The sequence below is a fragment of the Ursus arctos genome, unplaced genomic scaffold, assembly GCF_023065955.2.
Source record: "Ursus arctos isolate Adak ecotype North America unplaced genomic scaffold, UrsArc2.0 scaffold_118, whole genome shotgun sequence".
Lineage (NCBI taxonomy): Eukaryota > Metazoa > Chordata > Mammalia > Carnivora > Ursidae > Ursus > Ursus arctos.
Window position 1 is genome coordinate 1 of NW_026622784.1, and position 14,228 is coordinate 14,228.

General features: G+C 42.7%; 2 protein-coding genes across 2 annotated transcripts; both read right to left on the reverse strand.

The window, feature by feature from the left end:
- Nucleotides 1–1,215: 1,215 nt before the first annotated feature.
- Nucleotides 1,216–5,289, reverse strand: LOC130543386 (protocadherin beta-16-like). Its single transcript, XM_057310241.1, has one exon. The coding sequence runs from the start codon at nucleotides 4,703–4,705 to the stop codon at nucleotides 2,312–2,314; it is 2,394 nt and encodes a 797-aa protein (XP_057166224.1). The 5' UTR covers nucleotides 4,706–5,289; the 3' UTR covers nucleotides 1,216–2,311.
- Nucleotides 5,290–5,540: 251 nt separating this feature from the next.
- Nucleotides 5,541–13,658, reverse strand: LOC130541835 (protocadherin beta-8-like). Its single transcript, XM_048220902.2, has one exon. It carries the CDS (start codon nucleotides 12,520–12,522, stop codon nucleotides 10,123–10,125), a length of 2,400 nt encoding a protein of 799 aa, XP_048076859.2. The 5' UTR covers nucleotides 12,523–13,658; the 3' UTR covers nucleotides 5,541–10,122.
- Nucleotides 13,659–14,228: the final 570 nt, after the last annotated feature.

Genomic DNA, 14,228 nt, shown 5'->3' on the forward strand with positions numbered 1-14,228 from the left:
CAAATCGTGTCTATCTTGTACAGTTTTCCATCTAATGGGATGAACAGACTTTAAATATATGTTCAAACAAACTGTGAAAAGTGCTACATAGGAAATATACTGAGCACACTGAAAGTATGCAATAGGAGGACCTGACTCAATGGGTGGTGGGTGAAAAAGGTTCCATCAAAGTTGTGCCACTTAATCTAGAAGATGAAGGATAAGATGTTTGTCTTACAGGCCAAGTCTTACAGACTAAGACTGTAAAATGGGAAGAATACATATATGAGAAACTGATACATAAAGGCTGGCAATGGTAAATAATAGCCATTATAGATGATAAAAGGGCAGTGTACCCAAAACTTTGTGTCTCAAGAGTAAGTGGGAAGAGAAGGCCGGAGAGATAAACTGTGGGCAAATAACAGATGCTTGGATTTTATTCTAAGAATAAAAGGAAGATATTGCAAGGTTTTAAGCAGAGAAATGAAACAATTCAAATATCAACTGTTCAATCTAGCATCTTCACAATTATCAGGAATGTAACAGGAAGGATCATCTATTAGGATTGCTCTTAATATTAGTAATACTAACAGCACTTATACTTGTATATATATTATCTCATTTGATCATAATTTCAAGATATAGAAATAGCTGTTATTAGCATTTTGGGGGAACAGAAATTATGTGACTTATCCAAGATCCTACTAAGGATTAGCAGTGCTCTACACTGCTAATCTCAAAAGGAAACCTTTAGAATTCATATAATTTTAATAGCACAGCTCATGCAAATAAACATAAAATGATATAAGAATTTAAATATAGGCTGAAGAACATTAAGAATTAAAAATGTGTTTTAATGGATGGATCTGAAATTGCACTGCAAGAAATAAAGTTGGATGAATCATTTAGGGAATTACACAAGGAAATTTAAATTATAAAATCAAAAACACAATTTCCCCATATATATCCCTTAAGCTAGAAGGCAGGAGAGGAGACTCAAATTAATCAGGAAGAGAGAAAGGAAAAATATATTGAGGGAAAGAGACACCAGAGACTGATAACTGCATAATCTTTCAATAACAGTAATCAGGTTAATTTAGTAACCAAAAATTATATATGTAATTCCTTATGCATCAGAGAGCATTTAATTCCAGCAAAATTTTGTTCTCTGAGTATTTTAGTGTCTTTAAATATCAGAATATCACAGGGTGAAATAAAGACACTTTCTTTCAATCATTTATTCAAAACTTTTATTAAGAACCTATAATCCTCCAGTTACTGTGCTAATCATACAATAAATGGGGAGCTATTGAGAAACATATTCAAGAACCTAAAAAGAAAAAAAGCTTTGAAAACCATAGGAAACCGAAAAGGGAAAAATAGAAGTAGTCACGGGCTTATTTCCAAAGGAATCATAAATGCTCCAAAATTTTTGAAAAATGCAATGCCAAACTAATATTTGAAGTTTCTAAAATTTGGTCAAGAACAAAGACTTAGATTTATTTCCTCATATCTCTTGGATTTTAAGGATGTGCTCAAAGTTAACAGATGGGTTGTAATTTGCTAAAACTGGTAACTTTTAAAGGGGAATTGAAATGAGCAGATGTTTAAAGAAAATTTTTTTTAATAGAAAGCATGAGGAACTACATGGCTTTAAAAACAACTGGACACATGCTATTTATTTAACTACATTTGAGAATATTAGTAGTTGACTGAGCACTTTTGATGTGAATGGTTTGTAGAATCCAGCAGTCAAGGTTGTCACAATCTCTAAGGAATCATAATCTTCACTTATGGACTCTTTAAGGAAGTACATATTTAGAAAAATGTGAGATGTTGCTTTGTTATTGATGAATATGCATATATTAATGGTTTTAGTCAACATGAGCAAACAGAATAGAAGTTATACTAGTCTAAAAGAACATACAAACACAAATATTCTGGGTTGGAAAAAGAATAAGCTTGTGTAGCGATTGCAAACATTTAAAAAGATGTTTTAAATTTTAAGTTCTGCAAAATTACCTAGGAACTGTGCAAGATGAGTTTGGAAAAAGGTGGTCTAACTTAAAAATTAAAGACTTCCGAAAATACAAAATTTACTTTCACACTTTAAGTTGAATTAAGTTACACTGAGACTAATCGACAAAAAGAAAACAAAGGAAATTTGCATTCCTTATACCACAAATGAACACCTTTAGAAACACCAGTAACATGCACTAAATTGGAATAGGATAGCTACTTACCAAATAAAAAGAACCCCAATGACCAAGGCAGTAAGAAAGGACTTTCCACAAATTAACTGAGACTAGGCTCAGTAGACCCGTATTAATACTTAATTGAATTCAAAGTTATCCCTGAAATTGGGGTTTCCTTCACTAATCCTCTCCTCACCCAGACCAAGGAAACTGGGGATAATGGGCTTGAGAAACTTGAACTCGCCGGTCCCTGAGCCTCCCCTCAGACACACCTCATACTGGTAGCTGTGGGACAGGGTCCCCGTGCCGCTGACGTCCACCAGGTGGCCCGCAAACGGGCCCTCGGGCACCGAGCAGCCGCCCCCCGACGCCGCCCGGCTCCGCCTGCACAGCCGCACCGCCACGAACACCAGCACCGACACCAGGAAGAGCGACGACACCGACGCCAAGGCGATGACCAAGTAGACGGTGAGCGGGTCGGCCCGGGCCTCGGCCGCCGCCACGTCCGGCAGCGGCAGGTAGGGCTGCGAGAAGCCGTCCACCAGCAGCACGTGCAGCGTGACGCTGGCCGACAGCGGCGGCTCGCCATTGTCCTTGACCAGCACCAGCAGCCTGTGCTTGACGGCGTCGCGCTCGCTCAGCAGCCGGGCCGTGCGCACCTCGCCGTTGTGCGCCCACACGCCGAACAGCCCGGGCTCCGTGGCCTTGAGCAGCTGGTACGACAGCCAGGCGTTCTGGCCCGAGTCGCCGTCCACCGCCACCACCTTGGTCACCAGGTAGCCCGCCTCGGCCGCCCTGGGCACCAGCTCGGTGCAGGGCGCCGAGCCGTTCTGCAGCGGGTACAGCACGAAGGGCGCGTTGTCGTTGGCGTCCACCACCAGCACGCGCACCAGCGCCTGGCTGCTGAGCGCGGGCGAGCCGCGGTCGGCCGCGCGCACGCCGAACTCGAACGCCTGCAGCGCCTCGTAATCCAGCGCCCTGAGCGCGAACAGCTGCCCGTTGTCCGCGTTGATGGACACCAGCGAGGCCAGGGGCAGGTGCGGGTCGTGGGGCGGCAGCAGCAGCGAGTAGGTGACCTGGGCGTTGGCGCCCGCGTCTCTGTCGGTGGCGCTCACGCTGCCGATGTGCAGGGCGGGGCTGTTGTTCTCGAGGACCCGCAGGGTGTAGGAGCTTTGGCTGAAGGCGGGGGCGTTGTCGTTGACGTCAGACACCATCACTGTTAAGTTGTGCTGGGTTTTCAGCCTGGGGGTGCCCAGGTCGGTGACGGTGATGGTGATGTTGTACTGGGCTCTTTCTTCTCTGTCTAGTGGTCTCTCTGTTACCAAGGTGTAAAAGTTCTTGACTGAAGGTTTTAGAAGAAAAGGAAGGTCACCCTGGATAGAGGAAATGGTCTTCCCGTTGTCCCCAGAATCAGGATCTGAAACACTGAAAACAGCAACTACAATCTCAGGTGAGTTCTCTGGGATGGGACTGGTAAGTGCAGACATGGTCACTTCTGGAGGATTGTCATTCACATCCACTACCTGGAGGAGAAGAGTGCATTTTCCTGATAGACCTCCGCCATCAGTGGCCTTGATGTCTACTTCATAGGATAAAACTGTTTCAAAATCTACTTGCTTTTTCAGTCGAATTTCTCCTGTTACAGGATTTACTTCCAAAGTTTTGCTGATATCTTCTGAAGGCTGAAAGAGTGTGTAGGATATTTTTCCATAGATTCCGCTGTCTAAATCGCTGGCAGAAACAGTGACAACGAGGGAGCCTACCGGGCTGTTCTCAGGAATATGCACCTTGTAGATGGGCTGCCCAAACTCAGGGGCATTATCGTTGCTGTCCACCACTTCAATGCGCACTTGCGCTGTCCCATACCGAGGTGGAGAGCCGCCATCCAGCGCCGTCAGGGTTAATACGATTTCAGGCTCTTCCTCCCTGTCCAGCTCTTCTTCCAACACCAGCTCGGGGTACATTCTGCCATCACTGAGTTTGCGGGTTAGAACCCGGAAATGGGAATTGGGGCTGATTTTATAGTTTTGAACATTGTTGCTTCCTACATCCAAGTCCAGAGCATTACTCAGAGGGAATGCAATTCCTAGAGGACTGTTTTCCGGTATTTTTAGAATCATTTCTCTTTCAGTGAACACGGGAGAATGGTCATTTATGTCTTCCACCCTCAGTTCAGCCTGAAATACCTCTAAGGGTTTTTCCATTAAAAGTTGAAAATACAGTAAGCAAGGGTCAGTTGAACCACATAGCTCCTCTCGATCTAGTTTCTCATTTATGAGCAAATCCCCAGTCTGAACCTTGAGCTGCAAATACTCTTTGTTCCCCTGAGAAATGATCCGAGCCCCTCGGGTGGACAGCTCTGTCAATCCCAACCCCAGATCTTTTCCTAGATTTGCCACAAAGGAGCCTATTTCCATTTCTTCCGCTACTGAATAGGGCTCTAACTCGGCACCCACCCCAAACATGCTCAGCAAAACAAAGAAAACAAGGACTTGCCTTTGTCTCAGATAATGCATCCATCCAATCTCCATTGCTCTTCATGAAAATTTCATTCAGAGAAGCTTAGTGCATGCCCGGGATCCTGGTAGCCTGGCACTGCAGTCCAGATATCAAAACTATGCCACTGAATAGAGTTTTAAAGAGATTCCAGATTGACTTCTGCTGTGGCTAAGAAAACCGTTCAGAGCTTCCGGGCAGTGTGAACTGTTTGGCTGGATACTGAAGCTGCATAGGCAATTCTGTTTTCCATCATTTAACCTGCAGCGCCACCACGTGTTCTCATGGAATTCTTTATTTTCTACAGAATTCTCCTAAATGTACTAAATAAGTTGTGTAAAATGTGTTCTGTACTATAAAACAATGAGCTCTATTTTCATATGGTTGTGTGTGTGTGTGTGTGTGTGTGTGTGTTCAGCTAGAGCTCTGTGTTGTTGCCCAGGAGGAATACAAAGAGCAAACTGTCACTTACGTTACCATTTAAAACTGTTGAGGGTTAAAATAAAATAACATTTCGGTTGAAAAGAATCTAGGAGCAAAATGTTTTCTAAGTAACATGGGAACAGTTTCACAAGTACATCGTTTTCATGGTACATATCATAGAATTACAAATGAGTGGACACTGCAAAATTGCAATTAGTGTCAGTTCTAAAGAGAGTATTTAACCAATGCCTTATTAAATTACATACTTCCTCTTCTTTACAATACCTAAGCCTGAGAGCTGTGAAATTTTGCAATTTTCAATTTATTGGAAAATTATTTCCCAAACAGGAAGTAGGTAGATCGCAAGGTTAGGCCTGCCTTGCTTTTGGATTTTTTTTTTTTTTTGGATTCGTTTAAAAAAATGACAAGAATTATTTGTTTCACTCCTTTTTAAAAGTTTTAATGAGATATAATTCGCATACCATACATTTCATTCATTTAAAGTATACAATTCAGTGGCTTTTAGTATATTCAGAGGAGTAAATCCATCACCACAGTCCATTTTATTTGAGAGACAGCACACACGTGAGAGAGAGCACAAGCCGGGGTGGGTGGGGTGGGTTGGGAGGGGCAGAGGGAGAGGAGAAGCAGGATCCCTGCTGAGAGGGAGCCTGAAAAAGAGCTCTAACCCAGGACTCTGGGGTCATAACCTGAGCCAAAGGCAGATGCTTAACCAACTGAGGCACCCAGGCGCCCCACCATAGTCAATTTTAGAACATTTTCATCACCGCACAAAATCCATACCCTTTAGCTACCACCCTATTCCACTATCCCTCCTGTGCTGAGCCCTACTCAATAACTTTCTGTCTCTGTAGACTTCCCTACTCTGGACTCTCATATGAATGGATAATATAATATGTGGAGTTTTGTGACCAGCTTTTTTCATTTAGCATGTTTTCAAGGTTCATCCAAGTTGTAGCATGTATCCGAACCTCATTCCTTTCTATGGATGAATAATATTCCGTTGTATGATATATCACATTTTGATTATCCATTCATCTGTTGATCAACATTTGGGTTGTTTCCACCTTTTGCCTCTTCAGAGTAAAGCTGCTGCAAACATTCATATACAAGTGTTTGTGTGGACATAAATTTTCATTTCTCTAGGAGTAGAATTGCTAGATCATATGGTAGCTCTGTATTTTCCAAAGTGGCTGCATCATTTTACATTCCCACTAAATATATATCAGCATTCCAATTTTTCCACATCCTCCCAACACTTGTTATCTGACTTGTCAAAAAACTTTTGTTTTGTGTATTTATTTATTTATTTATTTATTTATAAAGACAGCATGCATACGCACACGCATAAGTGAGCCAGGGAAGGGCAGAAGGAGAGGGAGAGAGAGAATCTCAAGCTAACTCTGCTGAGTATAGAGCCTGAGCAGGGCTCCATCTCACCACCATGAGATCATGACCTGAGCAGAAATCAAGAGTCTGATGCTCAGCTGACTGAGCCACCCAGGAACCCCATGACTTTTTGATTCTAGCCACTCTAGTGGGTATGAAGTAGTATCTCATTATGATTTTGATTTGCATTTCTCTGATGACTACTGATGTTGGACTTATTGTCTATTTGCATATATTCCTTGGAGAAACATCTATTCAGATCTTTGACCATTTTAAAACTGGATTATTTGCCTTTTCATAATTGAATTGTAAGGATTCTTTGTATATTATAGATACAAGTCCCTTTAAGATTGTATTCATTTGTTCAGGTTTTCCATTTTTATAATTTGACTCTAACTGTAGTAAGGTTAATATCTTTATCAATTCGATGTTTTTCTTAATGTTAAATACTTTGGGGTTAAAGCATCTAATCAATGAGGCCTAAACTACTCTTATAAAGGCCTTTATTTGCCTTCCTTTGGCCACCAGTGGTACTGCTAGACTGGATAATTTTCTTCCAAGCAGCCAATCTGTGGTAGACAAGAATAATGGCCATACACACGAAGACATCCTAATTCCCCAAATCTGTAAATATGTATCTTACATGGCAAAAGGGAATTTATAGGTGTAATTAAGTAGAGGATCTTATGAAGGAAAGGTTATCCTGGATCATTTCGGTGGGACAAAATTTTGCTAGCTCTGGTCAGAGGTAATTATGAATATGGAAGAATTGGTTAAAGAGATACAATGTTGGGGGCCTGGGTGGCTCAGTAGGTTAAGTGTCTGCCTTCAGATCAGGTCATGACCCCGGGGTCCTGGGATCAAGCCCCACTTTGGGCTCCCCTGAGCAGGGAGCCCATTTCTCCCTCTCTCTCTGCCACTCCCCCTGCTTGTGCTCTTTTATGTTCTATCAAATAAATAAATAAAATCTTTAAAAAGAGAGAGAAAAGATACAATGTTGTTGGCTTTGAGGATGGATGAAAGGGGCTATGAGTCAACTAATATAGGCAGCATCTAGAAGCTGGAAAACACAAAGAAATGGATTCTTGTCTAGAGCCACCAGAAAGATATGCACTCTTGCCAACACTTTTAGCCCAGTAACACCCATATCAGACACCTAAAAAACTATAATACATTTTTTTGGTTTAAAGCCACTATGTTTGTGGTAATTTTTATAGCAGCAATGGAAAGCTAATACATAACACAAGGATAGATGTACATGCATCCAGCAGCTGTGTCAACAACATTTATCACCCTACAAGAAAAGTACTATCATGGCATTTGCTGGAAAATGTCTGATTCAGATCTGGTGAACCATCCTTTCAGAATAAAGTCATTAATGACCCCCTAAATCTTTTTTCAACATAATTTTTGAGGAGTTGCCAAAGACATGTGATTAATTTTAACAGAAAATAGCTAGAGCCTATCAGTTTCTTACTAAATTCCCAGTCTCTAAATTATTTAGTGAAAAAAATTCCTCCACACCATTGCCCATGCTTTTCTGAAATTAGTCGTTTCATTTAAAATTAATACTAGAAATATCAATTGCTTTCAAACAATAGTGTGCTAAAATGAATTACAGTATATTTAAGTTGAATTAGAGACTTAGAAAAAATATATAATAAAGTGAATTTCAACTTTCTAAAGAAAATGAAAAATTTATATCAGGATTGACAGAAAAGAGACTGAAGGCATAGTACAATAAATTTAAGAAATATAACCATAGGATAATTCTATTCCTTATTCAGGGCATTTGTTTCTGCAATAATGAATGTGGTATGTTGAAAAGATAAAGGAAAATTATCAGATTGCTTTGCTCCTAATGAAGATTAATTCTGTTGTCTGACCCAGCTTACTTAGGTCAGTGCTTTTATAAGAACTTTGGATCTACTGGTCCAGAGTAGTGTTTTAATCTATAGTAAAGAAACAAGTACAAACTATACACGCAAAGTTACATTTCTGCCTAGGAGTTCAGTTCATGGAATAGATGGATTTCATTTTGCTTAGTTAGGAAGACAATGCTACCTCCCGGGCATTATAACACATGGGTTAAGAACTGGAGTATTCCATTCAAATAGACTTAGAATATATTTCAAATTTTTCCTTTCATTACTTTGGAATTGTTAGCAAGTTTCTAACCTTCTAAGCTTCAGTTTCCTCATCTGTAAAAAAGGGCAATATGCCAACTTCCTTAGGGTTTGGCATAAGATTAAAAAGAGAATGAATGTAAAGCACTCTGTACTCTACTTTTAACTAAATTAGAAATCAAGAATAAGAGCTTTAAAAGATCAGTTATATCAACCCATACACTTAAGATCTGTGCATTTTACTATAGTGAAGATCATTTTAATACAAAATCTTACTGTTAAAGCTTTAGGATTGGATTCCACTGGAGGCAGCACAAAATCTAAAATGATGGTGGCTTAAATGAGATAGAAGTTCCTTTACTTCTCTAGTACAAAACAAAACAAAACAAAACAAAACAAAACAAAACACCTCAGAAGTAGGCACTCCAGGGATGACATGATGATTCCATAATTACCAGAGACTCACATCTCTTTTAAGTTTATTCTATACTGACTTGTCTTTGTACATTATTTCCATCCTTAGTTTTGCTTTATGATGCAACATGGCTAATTGTGTTCCTGCTATGACTTACACATTCCTAGCTGTAAGGAGCAGTTAGAGAAGGACCAAAAGGGACCTCGACCTTTAAATAGCCTTCATGAAAGTCTCCTACAACATTTCTATATACATTCCATTGGCAATAACCTAGTCAAGTGCTCCATTCCAGCTGCCAAGGTGGGATAATGTACTCTTTTGACTAAATATACTACTGCCCTACATGAAATTCGGGACCTGTTACTTAAGGAAGGAAAGATGAATGGATTTGGGTGGCCAGTACATTTTCTGTCACACATGCTCAATGTTTCTCAAATAGAAAAAGTCCATTTTGTGACTCTGCTATTTCACGTCACTGGATAAACATGATGTTAACAGCAATGACACTAAATGGAAGGCAATAAAATAATTACATTAAAATTAACATCTAGTATATTAATGAGTATATTAATGAGAGGAAGTGCAGTTAGTATAATATTTTTAAAAGAAAACAATTATCAGAGTTAAGGGCTATGAGACCAGAATAAAGCAAGAACCAGATTCTCACTGTACCAGTTATTTCCTTCCCCATTAGGCATTCTTCGTGTGTTAGTGTCTTACTGCTCTTATTTACCTAATGATTTAAAGTAAAAACTCAAGGGGATACAACTGATCATATAGAATTAAATTTTCACTGTTTTTCCTAATCTATTCCTAAGCCATTCCACAAGAATTTGTACAACTACTGACTTCATTAGTGTTTTGAGGGCAAGATTTAGAGCCATTCATCTTCTTATAGTAATGAAAAAAAAGGATACTGTTCTTTAAAACTATTCTTTAAAAAAGGATACTATTCTTTAAAACAAACAATATAAGAAATTGTGCAGGCAGTGGGATTTAAATGTTCTTAATAGGTTGCCAGAAAATCCATATCTTGAACTTACCAATTTTAAATAGCTGTAAGATGAAAAGAATACAGTCACTGAATACTAAAACCGAAGTCATTCCTAAAGTTGGGGTTTTCTTCTACTGCTGGCCCAGGGGAGTGGCCCTGGAAATTGGGCATGATCGGTTTGAGGAACTTGAACTCGCCCGTCCCTGAGCCTCCCCTCAGACACACCTCATACTGGTAGCTGTGGGACAAGGTCCCCGTGCCGCTGACGTCCACCAGGTGGCCCGCAAACGGGCCCTCGGGCACCGAGCAGCCGCCCCCCGACGCCGCCCGGCGCCGCCTGCACAGCCGCACCGCCACGAACACCAGCACCGACACCAGGAAGAGCGACGACACCGACGCCAAGGCGATGACCAAGTAGACGGTGAGCGGGTCGGCCCGGGCCTCGGCCGCCGCCACGTCCGGCAGCGGCAGGTAGGGCTGCGAGAAACCGTCCACCAGCAGCACGTGCAGCGTGACGCTGGCCGACAGCGGCGGCTCGCCATTGTCCTTGACCAGCACCAGCAGCCTGTGCTTGACCGCGTCGCGCTCGCTCAGCAGCCGGGCCGTGCGCACCTCGCCGTTGTGCGCCCACACGCCGAACAGCCCGGGCTCCGTGGCCTTGAGCAGCTGGTACGACAGCCAGGCGTTCTGGCCCGAGTCGCCGTCCACCGCCACCACCTTGGTCACCAGGTAGCCCGCCTCGGCCGCCCTGGGCACCAGCTCGGTGCAGGGCGCCGAGCCGTTCTGCAGCGGGTACAGCACGAAGGGCGCGTTGTCGTTGGCGTCCACCACCAGCACGCGCACCAGCGCCTGGCTGCTGAGCGCCGGCGAGCCGCGGTCGGCCGCGCACACGCCGAACTCGAACGCCTGCAGCGCCTCGTAATCCAGCGCCCTGAGCGCGAACAGCTGCCCGTTGTCCGCGTTGATGGACACCAGCGAGGCCAGGGGCAGGTGCGGGTCGTGGGGCGGCAGCAGCAGCGAGTAGGTGACCTGCGCGTTGGCGCCCGCGTCTCTGTCGGTGGCGCTCACGCTGCCGATGTGCAGGGCGGGGCTGTTGTTCTCGAGGACCCGCAGGGTGTAGGAGCTTTGGTTGAAGGCGGGGGCGTTGTCGTTGACGTCGGACACCGTCACGGTTAAGTTGAGTTGGGTTTTCAGCCTGGGGGTCCCCAGGTCGGTGACGGTGATGGTGACGTTGTACTCGGCCTGGCTCTCTCTGTCGAGTGGTCTCTCTGTAACTAGGGTGTAGAAATTTTCCAAGGAAGATTTCAGAAGAAAGGGTAGATCATCCTGAATGGAGCAATTTATTTTCCCGTTTTCTTCTGAATCAAGGTCTGAAACACTGAGAACTGCAACCACAGCCTCAGGCGAGTTCTCAGGTATGTGCCTAGTGAATGCAGACAGGGTGACTTCTGGGGCATTGTCGTTCACATCCATCACTTGAGTCAGAACGGTGCATTTTCCAGAAAGGCTGCCAGCATCTCTGGCCTCGATATTGATCTCATAGAAAGGTATTCTTTCGAAATCAAGTTGTTTTTTCAGTCGAATTTCTCCTGTCTCAGAGAGGATCTCAAAAGTTTTGCAGATCTCTTCAGAAGCCTGGAAAAGTGAATAGGAAATCTCTCCGTTGACTCCTATGTCTTCATCCGTAGCAGAGACCGTGACAATCAGGAAGCCAACGGGACTGTCCTCAGGAACCTGCACCCTATATAGAGGCTGCTCAAATTCAGGGGCATTATCGTTGATGTCCACGACCTCAATGTAGATCTGAGCGATGCCAGATCTGGGTGGAGAGCCACCATCCTGAGCTGTAAGGGTTAACCTGAGCTCAGATTCCTGCTCTCGATCCAGCGCTTTGTCCAGCACCAGTTCGGGATATTTGCTGCCATCGCTGCGTTTGCGGGTAAGGACCCGAAAGTAAGAATTGGGGCTAATTACATAGTTCTCAATATTATTCCGGCCCACATCCACATCCTGAGCATTCTTCAGTGGAAATGTAGTTCCAGGTGGACTGCTCTCTGATATTTTTAGCAACATATCTCTGTCTATGAATACGGGGGAATGGTCATTTATGTCTATTACTTGTAACTCAGCTTGAAAAAACTCTAAGGGATTTTCTAGCAACACCTGGAAACGCAGCACACAGGGGTCTGTGTGACCACACAATTCCTCCCGGTCCAGTTTTTTAGTTAGCAACAAATCTCCAGTTTCCCAATCAAGCTGCAAATGTAGTTTGTTCCCTTTGGAAATGACCCTAGCTCCCCGCTTGGAGAGTTCGCTCTGACCCAGACCCAGGTCCTTTGCTAAATTGGTTACAAATGAGCGCCCCTCAGTTTCCTCCACCACAGAATAGCGCCTAGGTTCCAAGCCCGCACGAGATAAGCCCAAGAGGAGAAAGAATAAAAGGACTTGCCTTTGTCTGGAAATGAGCTTCCCGCTGGTCTCCATTGTTCTTGTCTGGTAAAGCCTCCTTCCAGGGTGGTTCTGCTGAACTGTAAAGACTTCAGAATCCAAGACTGTGGCTCTTTCCCAAGATACCTCAGAAATATTCCAGTGGGTGGTCCTATCAGAGGACCCAGTCCTCTCTTCTGTGGCACCCAAGCTTCCCGCCGGCTTCCATGTTCTGCCGCTTAGTTTTGTCTGTTAATGGAGCCGCAGCTGCAGTGCTGATTTGTACCTTCTTATCCTGCAGCGCCACCAGGCGTCGTCATAGAATCATACATTTTCCGGGATGAAAATGGATGCAGTATTCAGAACTCTTGCCTGTGTATATTATACGGAGCCTTACCTTTACTATCCCTAGACTTTACAGTGTAGACAATTGTCTCAGGGCCACAGAAGAGAAAAAAAAACACTAGTAGGGACTTCCTGCTTTTCTACTTTCAGGAAAAATAAAATGTTTATGTAACAGCCTACCTAAGAATAAATATATACAGAAAATTCTTTAAAATACACAGTTGGAGTCATATAGAAAACTTTGAGAGTTATATACTTTTATTGCCATGAACTATGGAAATAATTAATAGCTATGAACCTTGGACAAATTATTTAAACTCTGTCTCAGTTTCCTTACCTGTAAGGTGGAGATATCTACCACATAGGGCTACAGTGAGTTTCCCCACCTTACAGATGAGGAACTGAGGCAGAAAGATATTAACCATGCGTGTGTGTGTGTGCGCGCGCACACACACAGAGACACAGACACACACCAGGCATGTAATTTGATGCCATCAGGTAGCAGAGCTTACATGAGTCCATTGACTAGAAAAACACCCAAGATTCAAGATTCATGTGGTAGAATGCATGAGCAGGATTATTCAGATAGAAGTTACCATGTCAAATGATGAAACAAGGAAAGGCTGGAGAGTTTGTCTAATAGAGGTATCATCTGTAACTGCAGTGGTGATTCTGTATCTCAGAAGGATGTCCTAATTTTTTTAATTTTTTAATTTTTTTATAATTTATATTTTGTTATATTAGTTACCATACAGTACATCCCCAGTTTGTGATGCAACGTTCTATGATTCATTATTTGCGTATAACACCCACTGCGCCATGCAATATGTGCCCTCCTTAATACCCACCACCAGCCTATCCCAATCCCCCACCCCCCTCCCCTCTGAAGACCTCAGTTTGTTTCCCAGAGTCCACAGTCTCTCATGGTTCATTCCCCCTTCTGTTTACCCCCCCTTCATTCTTTCCTTCCTAATTTTGTTAACTCCTCTTCTTACATTTGTAAAAAACTTGTTATTATAAGAAATCCAAACCCCATAAAGAAGAATAGTATGATGAATCTCCAGGTACTCATAACTAGCTTCAACAATTACCAATATTTTGCCATATTTGCCCACTTTATCTGCCTATCATTTTTCCCATCTCAAACTAAGTTTTCACCCATAAATACTTCATTATACATCTCCAACTTTTAATGACTCAAAAAACCCCAACTACAATGCCATTCCTATACCTAAGAAATTAGGTTAACATTATTTAATATCCACCTAGGTTCAAATTTCTCCAATTCATTCAAAATTGTTATGGTTGTTTGAATCAAGACCCAAACAAGATCCACCAAGCATTATATTTCCTTAGTATATGTCTTAATTTCTTTCATTGTGTAAAATTCCATCCTCCCTTTCTCCCTTTCACCAATT

Excerpts from the sequence above, each read along its gene's own strand:
- LOC130543386 (XM_057310241.1), bottom strand. The coding sequence starts at position 4,705 with ATGGAGATTGGATGGATGCATTATCTGAGACAAAGGCAAGTCCTTGTT.
- LOC130541835 (XM_048220902.2), bottom strand. The coding sequence starts at position 12,522 with ATGGAGACCAGCGGGAAGCTCATTTCCAGACAAAGGCAAGTCCTTTTA.